General features: G+C 38.8%; 1 protein-coding gene across 4 annotated transcripts in view; it reads left to right on the top strand.

The window, feature by feature from the left end:
* GABRB1 (gamma-aminobutyric acid type A receptor subunit beta1) overlaps positions 1–21,572 on the top strand; it is a 133,020-nt gene that overhangs the window by 61,333 nt on the left and 50,115 nt on the right. For all 4 annotated transcript variants that reach the window (XR_008576768.1, XR_008576767.1, XR_008576766.1 and 1 more), the window contains exon 4: positions 8,009–8,229. Coding sequence is in view for 1 of the 4 variants with exons in the window: in XM_054823104.1 (XP_054679079.1) it covers positions 8,009–8,229 (221 nt within the window). In the remaining 3 variants the exon portion in view is untranslated. The remainder of the gene's footprint in view (positions 1–8,008; positions 8,230–21,572) is intronic.

A 21,572-nucleotide genomic window follows, 5' to 3' on the forward strand; every position in this document is an offset into this window, starting at 1 on the left:
GTGATCCTTCCAATACGTCTTTTTCTTAGTTTGCTTTACTCCTCACATCACATTCCGTGTTGTAGACCTTCAGAGCTGATCTATGCCCACCTCAATAAGATTCAGTCCTCCAGTCAGTAAGGAGCCATCTCCACACGGTCCACGCAAGAACCTGGAAGCACAGTTTTCTCCCAAATGCCCACTCGCACTCCTGTGTATTGGTGCTTCCAGTTCAAGATGGCTGAAATGTTTTGGAACGTAAGTTAAAGCTTTGAAATTTCTTTTCCTTGGAGTGCTTGCTCCACCTGCTTTACAGAGAAGATTAGGACACCACTACTTGGGCACAACGTCACAGTCCTCAAACGTCATCCCACCATTCCCATTCATACCTGCATATGAACAGACAAGTTTTTGCACAACTCACAGGAGAAGAATCCTAGAACATTCTCAACTTCAGCACAAACCAGCATATAATACCTAGAACACCTTTGCACTATAGTTGCCAATACGTGGACTTGAACACTAACCGGAATCCTCATATACAGACAGACAGGTACAGACCACCTGGACAAGTTGGGTTTGGTTGGGTTTTTTGGCAAAAACTTGCTTTCAGCTGCCTCACAGAGAGAAATGTCTAAGAGAAAACATGTTTGTCTCTTATTGCTGTCTACATTTGCTCCTAAAAGATCTATCTAGACACGGATTAGTGTATGTTGGTCTGTGGGCTACTTGCTAGTAAGAAGCTTTTCTGTTCCCTTGTTTTTCCTTCAATTCACTGGAGCCAGAATATAAAAGACACTTATTTGCTGCCTGTAAAAAATAAATGCACACATTGAATACAGTTACTCTATATGCCAGTACACTTGTATTTGTTTACTCCAGCATTCATTGCAATGCCATCTTACTTAAGCACGTATATCTCCTCTGCCATATTTTCCTGTTCTCCACCCCTCTCCTCAAGCATCCCTATGGCAGTATTACCCTCTATATAGAAAAGATTACCAGCTTCAAAAGCAAAATAGAATAGCGTGGGAATAGATATCATTACTTGTCTCCTACAGGTACTAAAAGCAGCTAATTCATGTTTCAGGGAATATGAATCATACCATGGACATGTTCTGATTCTTATGTCAGCAATTAGCGTAGCCACTTAAGACACAGTATTAACTTGCACTCCAAGCAACATTATACTGGTTTATCTCATTGCTACCCCAGACAGTGGGTTATGTGGCTGGAAGTTTGAAGTGCAGCTGGAAGTGCTATAGTGGTTTTCAGGCTTTCTTAAAGGAGCTTCCTGCATGCGATGAGGATAACAACAACATATCTGTAAGCCTTACCTGTACCTTACTTTTCTGGTAAGTTTAGCCAAGTCCACTCCTAATCAAAGCAATCCATATTAGTATTTAGTAACGTCATCTCTTTTCTTTCTATACAAAGAGCAAGTGGCACGTTCAGGCCTCCCAGGTTAGGAAAGCTCAAATAACAGGAAAAAAAAAAAAAAAAAAAAAAGAGGGCAAGGCAATGGCATATTGATCCAAAGTACAAAGCCTTTACTCTTCTACTTTGTGTCTTGAGGAGAACACAGAAGATAAAATTGGGATTTTACCCTCCTCTGTCTTAAATAACGCCAAGCCAATGAAACGCAACTATAATAACCATCCATTGAAATGCCAGAAGCAGTAATAAATACTTCTGTTAAGTATTATTACTAAAACACTGAACAATATGCAACAAAATACACAGTGTGCTGTTGTAACTGAGAAACGTTTTGCCTTTTGGTTTGCTTTTTCAGTAGTGATTGAAGACGCTGGATGTAATTCTAATCCCACTGCAGTTAAAGGGACTTCTGCCTTGCCTGCAAAGAGTAATATTGGATCCCAATACAGTAATGATAAGCGCCTTCATTTCCAACATGCTACTCTTATAATGAGTCTAATCTTGTTCCTCGCTGTCCTTTGACCAATAAAGAGCATCATCATTACAGCTATGCGGACTCCTGCCAGATCTCTGCTTCTTTCTGTAAGACACAACTGTGATGCCACGTACTTAATTTAATTGTGAAGTTATAAATGCCAGTAAGGTTTATGAAACATTTCTCTGGAGAATTGTCAGCACATTTGACAAATAAAAATGCAAGGCACTTCACTAGCAACTAGAGCTACCAACTGGATCAAACAAAATAACAGTACCTTTCACAACTTTTTCTCCTACAGAAATCTCACATCTACAAATTGTTTGCAATTTTCTGACAGAAAATGTGATTTCTGCAAAACTGAAGCTTGCTGTGGAAAAGTTCTGATCCTGTTAAACCAAACAGCTTCTCTCAGGAAAACAGAAGGCTTTTATTCTATTGTCCTGGAGTCAACGGAGCTTCCTATCTTGTTTCCCCTGGCAGAAGCGTAGTTCACAAGAACCACGGCCTCCTGTGAACCAGGCCAGTACACTGAATAATTTGAGTACATGGTCCTTCCCCCCTCCTCCCACTGCTTTGGACAGAAGAGGGGAACTGGATAACATATGCTGCATCAGTCTCCATTGAAAACAAAGCCAAAAGGAAAGCTGAACTATGTCCTTAGAAAGGAAGGCAAATACAGTATAGCCACTAGTGTGCACGTCCCTACTCCCTGCCTTCCTTGCTTGTCTGGACTGCAGACTTAATGAAGAGATGTAGCTGCCCTGACATTTTTAGAGAAGAGCATGAGTAGAACCAGTATTTTCTTCCTCCATAATTTCTGTTAAAATGTTTTCCCCTAATTTCAGTGCTCAATTCCAGGTACTGCACAAAGTATATATGGGAAATTATACAGGATTTAAAGGAAAAAAAACCCAAACAAAACACACCACCAAAACCAACCACACAACAACAAACAAGCAAACACACCCAATACAACACACACCCAAAAAACCAACCCCATACCCAAAAACCCCACATCACTATTTGCATTCTCTTATCTTAAAATAATAGCTCTTTTGAAGATGAGGGTATAGCTCTTCCCTAGGAGTTCCAAGAGAGGACAGCTAACTGTTGCTAAACAAATGCTAACAGCTTCTTCTGATGCATTAGCATGCTTACAACATATGAATAGTATGGTCTGTCACAATTCGCAAATTCAGCACTTACCATTGTCTCAAAACTCTGCCCTTCTCATTCTTGTTAGTATCCGATAAACACAGAAAATAATCTTCCCCAATCAATAGCAGCTTGCAGTCACAGCAGGATTTAATATGATACTATTCAATTTAACATATATTGCTGTTCTACATTTATGGCCTTATTGTAGGCAATATTAGTATTCTGATCATCACTCCATATTTAATTTTAAATTGCAATTTCAGTTATGCTTTTCTTTATTAAGTTATACTATATTTGAATTGCATTGCATCTCATTTTCTGTGATGCTGCCATATATTCGATTATTGAATGGTTCCCAAGGATATAATTTAAATTTAAGATCATTTGAGTGTACAGCATGCATCCCACAATCAATACACAGTGTTACCTATTAAAAGTATTACATTGATGCGTTTCATGTATTTGTTTTGCTGCACAGTACCTTCATGTGCAAAGGTATCTAGAGATCTAACATTTGATATTGAATTGACCTAGAACAGCTAAATATTCACAAAATATTCTTCTGTTTGCTAACTTTTGCTCAGAACTGCATGCATATTGTTATTTTTAGCTGGTAAGACTTTTGGAGTGTGCTTTGATATTCAGTTATTACTTAAATATATCACAATGTGCTAAGCTGTTTTTCAGTACATGAAACAATAACAGAACTTACATTGAGGCCACCTTGGAAAGAGGAAAAAACACAAAAGGTCTTTTAAATCACAAAGCTGAACATTGCAATTAAAGGATTCCCTATTTTCCCCTTAAAACACAAATGTCTGGAATTTGTGAAAGATGAAACAACTGCCAGTAGAGCAGACATGTAGACTTGTCTTATATTCCACCAGAGTCCATAATTCAACTGATAAGCATGGTGAAGTACCAGTTCTGTGTCTCCCAGAAGGTTAGATTATAATATAACAGTGTATTCCACACTATATTCTGCTGTGCTGAACTGGTGAAGCGCACAGTGGAAATTACCAGCAAGTCCAAATTATCTAGCTATTTTAATGCATCTCTACTGGTTTTAGAGAGCTGAAGAGGTATACGAGGAACAAAAAATTCCATTATTGCCCTTACATCGTCTATACATACTGTACAAAATAGATTAGAGAAACGAAAAGATAGAAATAAAAAGGAAACTTAGTATTTTATGGGAACTCTCCAGTCTGTTACTTACTGGAACTCAAAACTGTTCTTCTAACTTCAAGTACTATATGCATTAGTGGTCCATTCATTTTGTTTACTATAAGAAATTTATATTACCCAAGTGAACTGTGAAGCCTGGTGCCAATATTTGTTTATGAGGCTGCTTAAATTCAGATTAAGAAACAATTTGCCATTTTGAGTAAAATAGGCTAGTTTCTCTTACATTTTCACAGAATCTCTAGGACTATGATGTAAGTATTTGTCTTAGCAACCTAATCTTATTAAAACACTGTTTGATACAGATTCACGTATGTTATACTACACATCTATACATGCTCACTTAGACATTTCCAGTTTGATACAAAGAAATAAGAAATTTGCATAATTACTAAGAAAGGAAAAGACCCATCTCGTTCTAGCAAATCAGAATTCATTTAAAAAAAATAAATACACATCAAAACAACTTTATCATCAGTGCTCAGACACTTACCACTAGGAAGGTTGACTATGCCCTGGAAAAGCAGGGAGATACTTGTGGAAAGCATAGACAGCTCAATTAAATCCACTGAAATATAATTATTCTTCAGGAGCATTAAAGCTCTTTCTTTTATCATAGGAAGTACAGTTAGGCCAAAAATATTCAGTGTACTTCTAAAACTTTAAAAAAAAGGTGAAATCCTTTTTAAATAAATCATTCAAAAGAACAGTTATCTGCAGAAACAGATCCTCTTTTTTAATTTTTACATCGGGCCTTGCTTTGTTAACTCATCATTAGAAATTCTTAGGTACAAAATGTTAAACGTAGTGTGATTTATTTTCATATTTAGATTGATGCTTGAGATCTTGGGAAGCTGTCATAAAAAGCTAAAAAAAATCTGGAGCCAGTTACCACTATAGATATGGAAGATTCAGGAATTATTCATACAGTCTAGAGCTTGAAACCACAAAGTCACCAACAAATTTTACAGGGTAGAAGGCAAGTAGTCATAAAATCTTCACTTCACTCACACCACTAAAATATTAAAAAAAAAAATACAAAAACCTCCAAGATGTGGCTAGCCATGTAATTTGCCATTATTTCATGCTTCACTGATGAAATATGAGAAAGATAATCTGTATTCCATTAAATTCCAAAATATATAAGTTTATAATTTGGGTTATTGTAGCTCAGATATAATTTGCTTTTCATTAAAATAACCTTTAACTATGCTTTTTAAAATAAGAACTTACAGCAACAGGGACCCTCGCAGTCATGACACATGACTCTTCATTTTCCTCCTTAAAATATTGAATGAGTAACACCCCCACATTCTGGGGAATGGGAAAAAATAGATTCTGAGTTAAGAAACACTGAGATTCCTTTAGGATGAAGCTCAGATTTTTTTCTCTCCATTAACACTTGTTGGCTTGCCACATACTTCTACATAGTATAGCACAATTGCAGGGCAGAGGATCACTCTACCATACTGTTACTAACAGCATTATGCTGTATATAGCAGACCTGGATGAAATAAAATTTCTAAAGCAGACTATAATGCTAAAAATAACAACTCATTTTTCTTTTAGTAGCCATAGCTAAGAGACAGTATTTGTTTATTTTATTTTTTTTCTTCACTTGATCACATACTTTAAGATCTCTTGTAGCTTATCTTGGCTATTTTTCTCTCTTGGTTGAGCTTTGAGAATCATCATATAGGCACCACTCTGAATTGTTAGCTTTTTTCCAGGACAGCATGACAGTTCTACAAAAGCAGCTTTAAGACCTAGTGAAAATATAAAGGAAAGCAGGAAGGAAAAAAGATAATTATGTATCACTGGAATTTCTATTCCATCTGTGCTGCAGACTGCATAGGCTCTGCTGAATCAGGCAGAAGATACCAAGTGAGGCACTGAGGATTTGACTTGTATCAGCCACGTATGAAAGCTTTTCTACCTAAAGTTGCTTGAAATGAGACAGGCTAGAAAACAGATATATAAAAACCGCACCGGAATAGTGATTTTTATTTTTATTTATTTTCATTTTTATTTTTTCTCATCCAATTCCCATCTGGTCTCTGGGTCTGTATATCCATAAGAGGAAAAAGGGCTTCTCTTTCAGTGTCTGCTTCTAACCCAACTCTAGACAAATTGTACATTCAAAAACTAGCTTCCTTGGCGTTCATGCTTCTCCATACTGCAGTTTAAATTATAAATCACCTATTCAGCAGAGCACAGTATACACTCCACTGCATTATTTTGTAGTCCTAGGCTTGGCCAGCATGGTCTGAAAAGCAAAAGAATTTAACCTGATCTCCTCCTAGTTATCTGGGCCAGGAACAGAAACAACTTATGCCTTCGGCATACCACCTCTTGCCTCTGTTGTGGGTAACCATCGTCTTGCAGCCCTGGAAAAGCACATAGCTTTGAAATCCATGCAAATCGGTGCTCAAAATGGATGTAATTGTCCTGTTGTATACGACCACTAATCATCAAGTGATGGCATTTCCTCCATACAAAACAACTACTACAGGCACAGGGCAAGCAAGAACAGTATTTTCATTAACTTCTTTTACTGATGATAAGTCTACAGTTTATAGCTTTGCTAGATGCAACGTTTCAGGCAGAAAGTTTTTTTGAAATGTAACAACTCTGCTTTGATTTCATGGCAATGATACAGTCTTAAGAAGCCACTGAAGATGAAGACAGCAAATCACATCAGACAGCTTTTATGCTATTTCTTCAAAAATTAGAGTCCAGACTAGGATTTGTGAGGATGACAGAGGTAAGGCTTTCCCTCACGCAAAAGAAAATCTTACCCCTGACCAATTTTTTCAATAATATCTATAATTTTGCTGCATTTCTACAGTAAAAGTGTGTGACAAAATGACCTGCCATTTGAAAAGGGGGCTGGGAGAGGAAATGAGGAAGAGAAAACTGATAGTCCACATACTCCTGTTCCAGTCCTCTTTTAAGAACTCCATCAGCTACAAAGTACGTGGGCTTTTCCACTTTAAAAAATTGACTACCTTTAAAATCACCAAATTCCCAGAAAGACAGACACGAACGAGTAAATCAGACCAGAAGCCTTTTAGAACAATTTCTTTTCAGACTAAGTGAAAGCCGAGGGACTGCATAAACGGTATTTCATCTAAGCTACAATGTGATAGTCAAGAAAAGATGTTCATTTTCTATGTGGTAATATCTGATTGCCAAGGACAGAAAGCACCACATTCCCCAGGCTGAGGTGAGATGTGCCCAGCTATCTAAGGTCATTACATCTGGCAACTCCAGCAGGTGCAGAATAGGAGGTTGTCCGTTATAGGTTCTGAGGTCGTATTTGCTCTTTCTCAGGAGGTCTAGGGACTACTGGCCTTTCTGGATTGTGGGAGGAATCTTTCAGGATGAAGGGAGGAAATACCAAAAGAACATCCCCAATGGTATGCAATGTTGTTTGGCTGAGGCCAGCTAAACCCCGCTCTTTTCACATTAAAAAAACCCAAACAAAATGTGCAAGTGTGTTCTACAGACTGGAGACCCAAATGTACCGTGTATTCCCTCTAGCTCAAGAGGTTTTGAAAGCCCGTGGCCAGGGGTGGTCACTGCCATTGGTGAGTAGCGTGAAGTTTCAGATTAATACGATCATGCCAAGACTTATAATCATGGTTAATGACAACAGCATCCTAACAATCATTAAACTTCCTATTGCTACTGAGAGTTATCTAAAAATAAGCTTCAGTTAAGCTAATCAGTATGCAAAATACAAAAAAGCCCTTCTTATTTCTTCCCTAGGACTACACCCTGACCATGTACTTCCAGCAGTCCTGGAGGGATAAAAGGCTCTCTTATTCTGGAATACCTTTGAACCTAACTCTGGACAACAGAGTGGCTGACCAGCTCTGGGTGCCAGACACGTATTTCCAAAATGACAAGAAATCATTTGTCCATGGGGTGACAGTGAAAAACCGAATGATTCGACTCCATCCAGATGGGACGGTCCTTTACGGCCTACGGTACGTTGGGATTTTTAATCAGCTATATGGCTGCCCTGGCAGAATGCAAGTCGTGATTGGTAAGTGCAGGTAACACCAATTCTGCTCTCCTCTCTTTTTTCCTAGTTTCTCAGTGCAGCTTTATGACTCAGCAAATACTCCATCTAGACCACCACAACACACCCAAGAATTTTCCTCAGGGCATCAAAAATACTGTAACTACCAAAGCCTAATGCCTTTGTTTCTTTCAGCTCTTTTGATCATGTTAATGCTACTGAGGAGTTCTTTATTATGGTTTTCACCTGGTAATCAATCACAGCTTAGACAAACACTTCCTTCTTTCTGAAATTTCTCCAGCAGTTCTTTAGAACAATGTAAAATAGAAAGTTGGGAGTCATCTGAAGAAGTGTGACCAACATTTGGTAGGGAATAAAAACAAGACATTTGTAAATTTACATGAACTATTTAAGGATTATCTATACATCTGAGTACAGGTTTTCTTTAATCTGCCTTGGTTTATCACTGCCTCTTCACACCACAACTGCTTCTTCATACAGTGCAACCTATATTCACCCCTGTAGATAAAAATAGATTCTAAAATCTGAACAGGCACAATCTAATGATAAGGTACACAAATGTAAAATTAAAACTAAACTAAGTTATTTGTTATGTTGAGATTGCTGCAGAGCCTGAGTAGGCTTTGCATTGTTTTTAAAGTTAAGGTAGCTTTGCTTGGAAAATAAACCTTGCCTGCCTGAAACAAACTTTGATCACTGTTATCATTCAACAGTGAAAATAATGTCCAGAGGACATAAACCTGAAAGCATACCTCAGTTAATCAGGAAGAAGTCATAAAGCATAAAACCTAGCTGAAATACCTCAAAATTGTACCTAAGATAGGATTGAGAAAAAACCACACTGCTGCAGCAATTCAAAACAAAAATAATGTTTGGGGAAAGATAACTTAGAGCTTACTGAAAATAAAAGTTTGAAATTACTTCTTAGCCTGTAAAAACATAACCTTTTAAAACACAACACTACCCATGCACTCAGAGAAAGTCTTCCAACCCATCAATTCACGCTTCACAAGAAACCAAAAAAATTTATTTAAAAATTATTGTTTTGGTTCATCATAAGTATTCTTTTGAACTTGTCACATTTGCAGGCAGTGCATCAGTTGCTACCAACAACCACACAGGCACTTTGATACAGCCAGATCTGTTCTGGTACAGAAAAACTGCTACTTCAGTTGTGAAAAAGAAAGCAAGGAACCCATGAGGAAATAGCTGATAGACTACAGGCTGTCATTATCATCTGCTAAACAGAGCATTTGAAAAATACATCTTTCCCATTGCCTTCAGACCTCCTACAGTTCCTTTCAATCAAACTGACTCCTGAAAATCGGCTTAGCAGAGCAGTTACCATTAGAGAACTTTTTGACCTGAGAACTTTTCAAAATATTTATTTCTTCATTATTTTTTTTATTTTAAGGCCAGGAACTAAACTTATTTACATTGAAGGATTTGCACAGTGGCAAGAATGTGTATTAGAGCCAAGTAGTCCCTCACAAGCAGTTGTATACAATATAAACTATACCTAGAAATGTATGCCATGCACGTGCTTCGACACAAACACCATACATCTGGTATCAATAACCGTCTGCTGCAGAAAGAGAAAAAGAAGCTGTGACACATCTGGTGAACCTGCTGCAAGTCCTCTCACGTGCTTCATCCACAAAGCACCAGCCTGGCCAAGAAGCTGTGACCTTGCCCGAGCATAATGTCTGTGCTCTTCCTCTCAGAGGTGGTCAGGCAAACCTCCAGTGCAATAGCAAAGATGGTCACCTTCGCATAACAAGGTTGCTAGTTCATATAATTAAATACCCATTTGAATGGTTCAACAGCAGCTCTGCAACTCTGCAACAGCTGCAGCTCTGCAACTGAATACCCCATCCGATACCTCACTGCTCTCAGTAGGAAAACCAAATAAAACCAAAACCCAAATTAACAGCAAACACACCAACATAAAGGTCAACCTATATACCACATACTTGCAGTCTAGTACTGGCTGATTCCCTTCTCCTCCCTCACCCCTGCCTTGTGCCCTTAACACACATTGGCACAGAGGCAACCTGGGGCTCTTTCCTACCTCCTTACCCCAGAGAAAGCAGCAGGGACTCAGGGTGCAGCAGGGCCAAGTATTGCCAGATGCACCCATGTCCACTGACAGCGTTGTCATCACCAACCACGTGCAGAAAGAGATGCTCAGCTGTTAAGTCTTTTTCACAGCTCAAGCTGATGTGCCATGTTTTCTCCAAGGACAAGGCAGCTGTTTAGACACATCTGGTGAGCAGACTTTGGTCTGCCAGCTGCCAGTGAAAACACGTGTAGTGTCCCCATCCCACAAGAAAAATCTGGACAAATAACAAACGAGCAGAAGAATGAAGTTAAGAGACATTAAAACAGGTTTCATACATGTCGTGAAAGAGTGGAATGCACCTCACTCAAAATAGAGAAGCAGCTATAATTTTTATTGAGGTAGAATAATAACTTGACAGAGTTCAATAAATTTGATAGAATTTAACAAAGTTTAACTGTGGTTTACCAAGGTTCAATACGTTTGATGGCAAGGGTCACCTTATTAATTACTACATGGAAGAAACATACAAAGGAAAGTTGAGTTGGAATCAAGTTAGAATGATTCACACAGAGACCAGAGACAAAAAGGGTAAGGAAGATCTTCCCATTGAGTCATGAGGTTCAGAGTGGACCCCTTTGCCTTCTAAACTCCTGATGGACCTTAGGTCCAATCTTAGTCTCAGACTTGGACAACGGTTTATGTCTAATGAAATTATCTATACAAAGTTTATAATATTTAATAGCTACATGAATTAGTAACATTTCATTAGTATTAATTCAGCATACTATCAGTTATTTACCAAAAATCTGCCATTGGTAAAGGGTCTCTCTGCCTCGAGGAGCGACCTGAAGAGGTGTCCCATCTCAAGGGGAGATCACCACCATGCAGCCACCCTGCCTAGCAGTGAGAGCTCAACAAAGGCTCACCTAGGCTGTCACATTTATGGAATGAAGTGGTTGGCTTGCAGTCAAATTGCGTGCGATGGGAAAGGTATGCATGAGACTCCTTGCACCCATAGCTGTCTTTGTTCCTTGATTAATGAGTCTTGGAAAAGCCACCCACTGTTCACAGGTGAATTGCATGATCAGCGTTCCAAGCTTATATGCATTGATGCTCACTTTGCCTCTCTGCTCCTTCGTGGGTTTTCAGAGAAGAAATTCAAACCAGAGGAGTTCTTGGCCCAACTACGACTCAAGCCTTTGCCTCCTTTGGATCCTGTACCAAACTACTGCTAGTTTGGTTAAGGGGTTGAGTGCATCCATCACAGTACAACAGATGGCAATTATTACATTGTTTGCATCTATTAATGGTCACTTTCCTCACAGTAATAACTATGTTTCTGTCAGCCTTTATATCATACAAACAGCAATTTCTTTAAATACCAGATGACACATATGCCTCATGAGAAATAAAACCCTGCAGAAAATGTTCTTGGGTAAAATTCAGCATTGCCTGTTAGAAATTTGAGCACAGCTCCAATTTTAGTCTTATAAGTAGAGAAAAAAATTTTGCAACATATGAGCTTGTGTTCAGCTTCTATACAGTAGAGTGTGAAGACAGTATCACCAAACCACACAGCAGCTGTGACCTGTGAGTTTCACTTTCATTACTGAAGACAGAGCATTGGCCTGGCATGACTTGAACAAGACAGACAACACCAGTTACGCTGCAGACCAGGGTTCGAGTTCCCAACAAATTAGGTGGGGCCTTAAACCATGTCTCAAGGATGACTTAAATGCTTGCTTTCCCCCATGCCTCCTATTCCCCACACAAATTTTCTATTTTCAGTCCAGAGTTAAATGTTTCTTTTCAGGCTCAAATATGAAATTTTACTGGTTTCTTTAAACAGGAATTGGAACAACCACAGCAGCCTTAAATAACCTGCTTTGCTTGTATCCATGTACTTGACAGTTTGGCATTAATGCAATGTTCAGTCTCCACAGAGTTGGGGAAAAATAAAACAAGGTTAATCATCTGGCTTTACAGATGAATAAACAAGGAAAACATGCACTGAATACACTGGACTGGTTTTCAGTCTTATAACAAAGCATTATCACTTCAGTATGTCGCCATTATAGTATTATTTCTATACTGGAAAATAACAGTCCCTTTAGCTATTTTTTTCAGTAACTTTCAGCTGCTATATCCCCATAGTTTAAAGAACGATGTGTGCATATAAACTTGTGCAGACACAGGATACTCCTAAACGTTCTGCCCTCTAAAATTGTGCATTGCTGTTATGTCTCGTACTGCAAATGCTACTTTTATTAATTATTCACACTACTGAATAATGGGTAACATTACTAACCAAATAACTCTTTCATCCTATCACCCAAGCAACTAAACACACATAAACATATTTAACTCCATGTTAATGTTTCCACTGAATTCCATTTCAAATATATCAGGTAAGTTGAATGTCACTGTTAAGTATTATGTACCTGAAGCACATGATTCTTCAGTTCCTATCAAGTACTCCCACCAGCAGCTATTATTATTTTCTGTGGTGTAGCCACCTGCTTCCTAAGCAAAAGAAAAAAAAAAATCCCTTTGAGTCAATGTGCAAACCTGCAGCACTGTGAGGTGGTGTCTGAGACAGCTCTAGCCTGATCCCAGTACAGCTGGTAAAATACCAGATTCTTCTTTATTTTTTCCACATTTTTAAGAAGTCATCAGATCGCATTAACTATGACCCTTTCGGCACTAGCAGTGTCTCTCATTACTTTTATTGCCTTTCAGGCAAGATTCTCTAGAAATCTCTCCCAAGGCTTTGGATTCTCAAACCAACATATGCTGTTGTTTCTTTTGCTTTTCCTTTTTCCCCCTTTCCTGGGTAAGATGCTAGACATGTAATCTGTCTTTAAGAAATTAATAATGTTTCCTTAAATATATTGTCCTAAATTCCATATTCAAATTCTTATATGATGATGTCAAGAATGGAAGCTCTGATTTAAATCATCCTTTCCTAGTATTTTTATGCCACCTCTTAATTCTTCTTAGCATTTCACTAGCAGAACAATGACATCTTATTGCTTTTGAGACATCTGTTCTCTTATCATGACATTGCCTCAAAATAAACATTAGCAGAATTTCATCTGGTGTGGTGAAAGCAGCACATCCTTCAAAAGTATTAGTTGTTAAGAAGCGCAACATACCTTCAGTGATGCCTTTACACAGATTTCCTTCCCTTCTGATGTTCAGACACAAACCCATCTTTCATTAGAGCAGGTCTTCATTTATTTCAAGGCAGGGGAACTGAGCATATCGTGACAAGGATGCAAAGATCTGACTTGGAGCACCGCAAACTTTTGGGTTTAATGAGACCACACATTTTATACCGCTGCAGCAGAGGCTGCCACTTTGCTAGGCACTGCTACAGCTGCAAGGGGACACAGGAAAGAACGATCTTTGCCTTCAACATAAGGACTTATTTCACCACTTACACAGAGGTTTTCTGTGATGTAAACACTGTCAGACACATCCACCTACCTCCAACCATTTCACAAATGTGAATTGACCCTGGCAACATTTGATTTACTAACCATTTATTCATGGAATACCCATGGAAGCCCATCTAGCATATCCTAAAGGTGGAATACAAGAAAAGCTATATTTAAATGCAGAATGCTTTGGTTTTAAATATAATCTTAAAAGTAAATTTGACTGTAAACTTCCCTTCTTGACTGTCTCTATTTTAGCGATATATCTGAGAGTGTTACTAAAGAAAATCGCTAGCCAGGTGCTTACATCTTTTAGTGCAGTGAAATTTCACTGCTTTGTGGATTGGTTTTGTATTGCCATGATTTGGGGCTTTTTACCTCCAAACACCTTCATGGATTTTATTGAAGAGTCAGTTATTTGGTCCTTTTGAGGACATCCCATCATGGCAACAAGCAGCCTACTTACACTGGTACTCAATAGATTGTCCTCACCGGCGTTACTAAACAGCTCCAGCCAAAAAAAAAAAAAAAAAAAGACTGCAGTCATTCTAAATGATAAAACCCAATGTCATCTAGCTGAAATGAAAAGCTACTTTTTATTTCACTCTACAGAAAAATACAGAACAACTTATAAAGCATTCTTTTATCAGGTGATAGAATAGTTTTGAAAATGATACAAAAAGCTATTTCTTCCATATATCAGTGCCAAAAGATTTAGCAGCAGGCATCTTAAAAACAAAAACAAAAAGTGTTATGCTGGAGTGAAGAATCCAATGAAAAGCAAGACATTAGATCACAGCTGACACAGAAAACTGTACTTTCTACTACTTAGTGTTTTCATATGCGATTACCTGGTATTAAGACTCACAAGAACCAATGTGGGATTTCCTTTGTATTTTTAAAACCTGAAGAGATACAAGAACTTTGCAAAAATAAGTCAAATATTTGCCATTTCTTCCATCTCCCAAAACATTTGTCTCTGAGGGTCAGTTTTCAGGATTCACAGGGAATGCATACATTCCTCAATGTACAGCTGTTAGGAAGGGGTAGGGATGAGGGGGGCAGTTCACATGTGTGTTGTGGATGCCAGTTCAGCCTGCCACAGGTCACGCTGGGCCTGCTGCAAACTTTCTTCCGACAGACTACCCTCAAACGAGCACACGTGCCTGATGGGCAGCCAGCATGGCGCCTAATCACACGAGGTACACTGCTAGGAGCATTTGTTTAACTCAGAAGGAAAAAAGGAGAGGAAGAGGACACACCAAATTGATCCTGAAGCAGATGGATTTTCCTCTTTGTCCCTCCCGCTGCTTGAGGACTGTTCAAATTGTCTGTGCCCCTCTGTCAATCCTACTGTCATCTCCTCTTCCTAGTCTATAACCCAGTCCTTGGGCATGGTGTGTCTAGTGCAAGGAGATGAGTGAGCAACAGCCACTCATCCTAAACCCGTGGGGAGAAAGCAGTTGCACCAAGTCTATGCATGGAAGACAGCCTGCATGGCTAAAATACAGCTGCATTTATTAACCAGGCTTCAGTATAGAATCATAGAATGGTTTGGGTTGGAAAGGACATCAAAGATCATCTAGTTCCACCCCCCCTGCCATGGGCAGGGACACCCTCCACCAGACCACCTTGCCCAAAGCCCCATCCAACCCGGCCTGGAACACTTCCAGGGATGGGGCATCCACAACCTCTTTGGGCAATGTGTTCCAGTGCCTCACCACCCTCACACTAAAGAATTTCTTTCTAACATCTAATCTAAATCGACCCTCCTTCAGCTTAAACCCATTACCCCTTGTCCTGTCACTACACTCCCTGATAAACAGTCCCTCTCCAGCTTTCCTGTAGGCCCCTTCAGGTACTGGAAGGCCGCAATTAGACCTCCCCGGAGCCTTCTCTTCTCCAGGCTGAACAGCCCCAACTCTCTCAGCCTGTCCTCATAGGAGAGGTGCTCCAGCCCTCTGATCAGCTTCGTGGCCCTCCTCTGGACTCGCTCCAACAAAGTAGCTGTAGGAGAAAGAGCTACTCCTTGCCCTTGGCAGTTACCAGAGGGAAAAAAGTACCGAAGTTCACTTATGCTTTCTCATGCTTGAGCACAGACTCTTCCAGCCTGCATGTTTATAAAGTCAAAACAGGGAACATCTGGCCGACAACTGCAACACCATCAATATGTGATGTTGCCATAAGCTAAAATACATTTTCAGGGTTGTTCTTACCATCTGCAAAACTGGTTAATTTGACACAGTCTGTCCCAGGTCACTTCCCACACACTGCAGTTAATTTGATAGAGATTGCAAACTGGTTTGTATAATACATTCTTAGAAAAAAAAAAAAATTATCATCTCAATACAGCTACAGTCTGCAATTTACTGCATGAAGCACAGTAGCACTCAGGAAGGCACTGGCATACCAAGGTATAGCTTATTTTTCACACAGAAGCTGAGGGATGTGCTTGTCTAAATACTGCTGAAAGCACGAGGAAGCAGCACAGGTGTAGCCTGTCTCATAGCTCTATACAAGAATGGTGAAGGAGCGTCAGGGAATGAGACACTCTTAGCGTCACTCATTTTTAGTGAATGAGTGAGCAGTTCTAACTGAAGAACAGTTATATGCTCTAGTTGAGGGAAAAATATGGAACAGAATAAGGGAATCCTGCAGAAAATGTATTTGCTCACTTTGTTTTTCAGACACAAAAAGAGATGTAATTATATTCAGACACCAAATAAAAAATAGCAAGAATAAAGGAACTGTAACCCAGCCACTCCTAAGCTCACAAGAAACAACTGCTGCATTACTCTAGTTCCAATAAAAAGTACTTTTTGATTTATTTATTTTTAATGGTTGTCTCCTCCCCAGGCTGGGTGTGCCCTGCAGCCATCTAACTTGCTAGCAGCAGGCAATGCAGCAGTAGCAGCACAAAGCTCTACCTCCCCACTGGGCCTATTGCATTTCAGAAATATTTTTTCAGGTCCAGCCAGGTTTTTCTCCAGCTTACATGTTGAGCTGCATTTATACTTCCCGCCAGCTTAGCTGCACTCTCCTCTCCAGGTGTGAACACTTCTCCCCAAACCTGCCTCTTCCAGCTCCTCCAAGATTCTTCATGCCCAGCCCGTGGCTTCTTATTCCCCTACTTAACGTACAAAGATTGGAAAGCACAGAGTGCTACACAATGATAAGGATGATAAATCAGTGGGGGACTGGCACATCTAGACCATTTGCTGCATGAAGCTCAATTCATCGTTTTACTTCACCGGTATTAAGCTGGGCACTGGTGGAAAACTCTACATACCGCATCACTCTATACCCATCCTCAGAGGCTGCTGTGTACTTCACTGCTTAATGCCACAACTGGAAATCAAAGAGACAACCTTTATTCAGGCACCTCCTTGCTCTGGAGTGGTTGGATTTGTAACCTTTATGCTATGACCATGTAATGCTCTTTACACAGTGAAATGCAATCTCACTACTACTTTACTCAGACATTTGTTTTACATTATGTAACATACCAATCAACACAGGGCGTTATCATTTCTGTAACATCATTTGATGAAGAATACCTGAGACCGAGATTATTGTAGTAATTTATAACTGAAAGCACGCAGCCAAAATCAAGGACAATTTAAGACAAAAGTGAGTACAGCCCTTAACGCTTAGGGGTGTCATTTACGTAGACCTTTACTACTGCAGGTAAACCAGAAAACCTGCAACTGCTCATGGGCTCATATGTGCAAACCAAAACCACTGCTTCCGAAATGCTGAGGTTTTATTCAGCGTCAAGCACAAAAGGGAGCCTGCAGGCTTGATAAAACAGAGTGGGAAGTTGGTAGTTAATAAATAGCACAAATGGAAACGGAGGACTGAAAACTGTAAGAAAAAGGAGGAAAGCTAGGGTTTTCTCCAGCTGCCAGGGCAGGGTAGGAAGTCACAGGCATAACTCAGAGACAGCCTTGCTGTCTTGCTTTAGCACGAATGGCCTCACAAACAGCTGGGGGAAGCCACCGGCAGCCCATCCTCAAAAGAGGTGCTGTCCTCATCACTGACATCATGCAAGCTGAAATCCCTCCAGTGACATACGCGGCAAATCTCCCCCTTCTCTTACCCCAGTAAATAGCAGACGTGGCAGAAACACAGAACTCTGTGGGGAGAAACTATTCATAAACTCCTACTGAATTGTCAAATAATTCCCTGTATTTGATTTAGAACTTTTTCCCCCAATTTCACTCAACTTAAAAACGGTACATGAAAATGGAATAACAATTTAGTGTGAAAATAACCTAGAAGAAGGTGGGGAAACACTTCAGGTTGAAGGAACCCTATAGAGAACGCATTAAAAAAAACCAAACACAAACAACAAAAAAACACGCAAGTACTTAACATGAACTCAGCTTTAAATACGCGAGCGGTGGCTCTTCTAATCAGTCGTTAGGTACATAAGCAGTCTGGTGGAGTCACAGCAACTGGCTTCACAGGTTTGAATTTAAAACACAAGCTTTAGATGCTGTAATTGATTGTGGCTATCAAGTACAGCACTTTGAAGAACTGAATTATAAGCATTTTGTAGAGCAAAGCCCACTAGGCTTTATTCAAAGACCACTTAATTCAAGCAGATTCTAGATCAAACTCAGATTACTGAAATTATATGTCACCTATTTAAATATATTAATATTGTTAAAATACTATTTAGCCATATGAATACTATCTAAAGAACAATAAAAAAATAATTAGACAACATTTAAAAAATGTTTAATTTTAAAGATGAAGGACACCACAAAGTATAGATTACATATTTTCTATGCAGCACATTATCTCTCCCTGTCTTGGTATAAATGGTTTTTGGATGATTTTCTTATCCTCTGTTTTACAGACTATGTTCTGCCTACTAAATCTGAGCAAGTCCTCCTTTTCTGTCATATCAGAGGTGCAAATGTCTTCCGATACTTTGGAATTATTACTTTTTTACTGTCAACCCAAACTGTATCAAAATTACACTTCCAAAAATAATGGTCTTTAATTTTTTGTTTACTATTTATTTATTTTTAAAAGAATTCCATTCACACCAATGTTCATCTCTAGTGTATATAAATAATGCTATTATTTATAGTTGCCTCAAACGTTTTGGGAGACAGAAATTAAGTAAAATTAAATTTAATGGCAGAGATTAACACTAAAGTTCTTTTGATTGACAAGAATTTCAAATAAAATATTATTATATACACTCTAAGAATCACTTCATCCAATAATATCATAGGCAATTTTTTACGAGTATTTCTTTCTTTACTTGCTTTTAGGGGACAAGTAGCAAATGAGAAAGGAGGTTTTGTATATTTAACATCTCAGCTTTCTGCTCTCACAAACCATAAAAGCTCGTGCCTGATAACCTGTTAGGTGCACAGATATCTTCTAATTGAGCAACCAGAACAAAAATCCCCACATGCTTTTCACAAGCGAGCTATGTAACTCCTACTGTATCAACGTGGCCAGTTGCATACGTACCATTATGGTAGCACGTGTTTCATCTTCATACTCTAGAAGTTAGTGCTTAAGTTTGCTTAACTTTATAATATTTGCGTTTTCCCTGAAATACTAGATTTTGAACACATTTCTTGCTGCTTATACACCAAATGTACATATACAGTTACACCAGTTACTTGTATTTTTCGAAAGAAAAAGGCAAAAGCTTTTCTAAAAACCACTGCAGTTTAACTTATAGAGCTGGTATGTATTGTTAGCAGTATAGACTGTTTAGTATATCTTTTTATATAATGCTATGTAGGCAGGTACATAACAACAGAGGTCTGTGCTGAATCCTAATATGCTAACATACTTTAAGTAGTACATTTCATATCAGCACACATTTGGTACATACCACAGTATGTGTGTTTTCCAGGTCTTGAAGTTCATGAAAAAGACATTTAATAAAAAGCAAATCCATTTCCCTCTAATAATAAAAATTTAAAAGGGTCAGTAATTAAAGTTGTATTTTGCTGTAGATTTTCAGTTTACATACTATTAATTTTGAGCTTGCTGAGAACAATTATTACTAAGGGAGAAAATATAAGTTCTTAGCTGCTCAAAACCAAACTGACTCTCATTTCATTTATATTGATGTTGATCAGTGACATCATTAGGGGGTAAATCCGTACCTTTTCTATGCAATAAAAGTATCAGGCAGGTAAATTAAGGTCCTAGGGGAGGCAGCAAATATTTTACCAGACCTGCACCAAGTTGATGAAGGCACTTAGATCTACGAAAGGGAGGAGTCTTAATTTAGGTATTCTCTCGAAGAGACAAGAACTGTCCTGACAAACACTACCCTAAAGTTGCTAACAACACACAAAGTGAAAAAGGAAAATTAATAAAAGGTGCCAGGCTGCTTCTCAAAGACATCCCTTTTGCTCACAAAGCTCACAGCCGTCAGGCCGTACCTGCTCTGTGCCACACCACACAGAAGGTTGGCTCGTACCATATCAACTGTTTAAGGGTATCAGCATCAAGAGCAACCCTACCTTGGTTAATTCACTAAGGCAATCAAACACAGTAGGTTTAAGTAATTTTAACACAGATTAAGAACTGTTTTTTTGAGTACAACACTAAGATGCAAATAATCATGCATTAAAAAAAAAAATGTTTTCAGACGATGTATTTTCTCCTTAACCTTCACTCTTCTACAAATATCTCCACTTAAAAAAAAAAAGAACATAACCTTTCTTCTCAAATATAATTGGCCTAATTTAGAAGTAGCTGCAAGAAAATTTACAACCTAGAAAATAGCTCAGCCCTTGAATATAATAAAATGTAAAATGAATTACTCTATAAAATACAATAGTACATTCCTCTATTTGGCACTTTTGCTATAGTATCAACACACGTGGTCTCATAACTGCCAGGCCAAAATATCCTCATTTTAAGAGGCAAAATGTGTGACAACTAGAATGTTTTAATTTTATAAAGCCATTAATAAAGTAAGATTACCAAGTATTGCTATAGCATTGGTAATACAATCCCACCTTAAACTGCAAATCTGACCTCTTTTTGTTAGACCAAGAAGTCAACTTGAGCAGACATGAGGAGGTAGGTATTTCAAATACAATTTATTTAGTTGTGGATGACATATTTAATTGCATTACAAATTAATTAGACATCATCTTTCAGGGAAGAATCTAGAACTATCAGAAGTACTGGAGCTTCTAGGAGCCTAAAGCAAGAGTCAAAAGCGTGGACAAAGCAACTTGAAACTCAATCAACAGTTAAGCCTACAGTAGGTAGATTTACATGGGAGTGACCTATATGGGAGTCTGAGCTGACTGTAGACTATTTCTTGATCTCTGGGTAAACCATCAGGCAGCAACATTAGCCTCAGCTCCCCCAGCCCAGGTACACTTTTGTCTACACCCAGTGTGACTGGTTTCACCTTCGCTGAGGTACCTGCTCACAAGTCAGAGCAGGTAACACCACAGTCACAGCCTCAGACTTCACTTACCAACAACAACATGTCCCACTGACCAAGGCATTGGCTCCAATTCTTGAAATTCCATTAAAAAACAAAGAAATCTCTCAAAAAAAACCCCAACAAAACACCTCCCAAAACAACCAAACGAAACGCATAAACACAAAGGAAAAAAAAACCACACACAGGTGCTTGCTAGAGTCAGGTCAGTAAGAATATACACTTCACTTCTCTTTGGAAAGAGCAGCGAAAACCAAATCAAAACAAGTACAAATTATTTGTGCTTACTTTTTGCAAAATGGTGTACTTTCCACATGTGAAAAGCACCTGGTTCTTCG

The sequence above is a fragment of the Grus americana genome, chromosome 4, assembly GCF_028858705.1.
Source record: "Grus americana isolate bGruAme1 chromosome 4, bGruAme1.mat, whole genome shotgun sequence".
Classification (NCBI taxonomy): Eukaryota; Metazoa; Chordata; class Aves; order Gruiformes; family Gruidae; genus Grus; species Grus americana.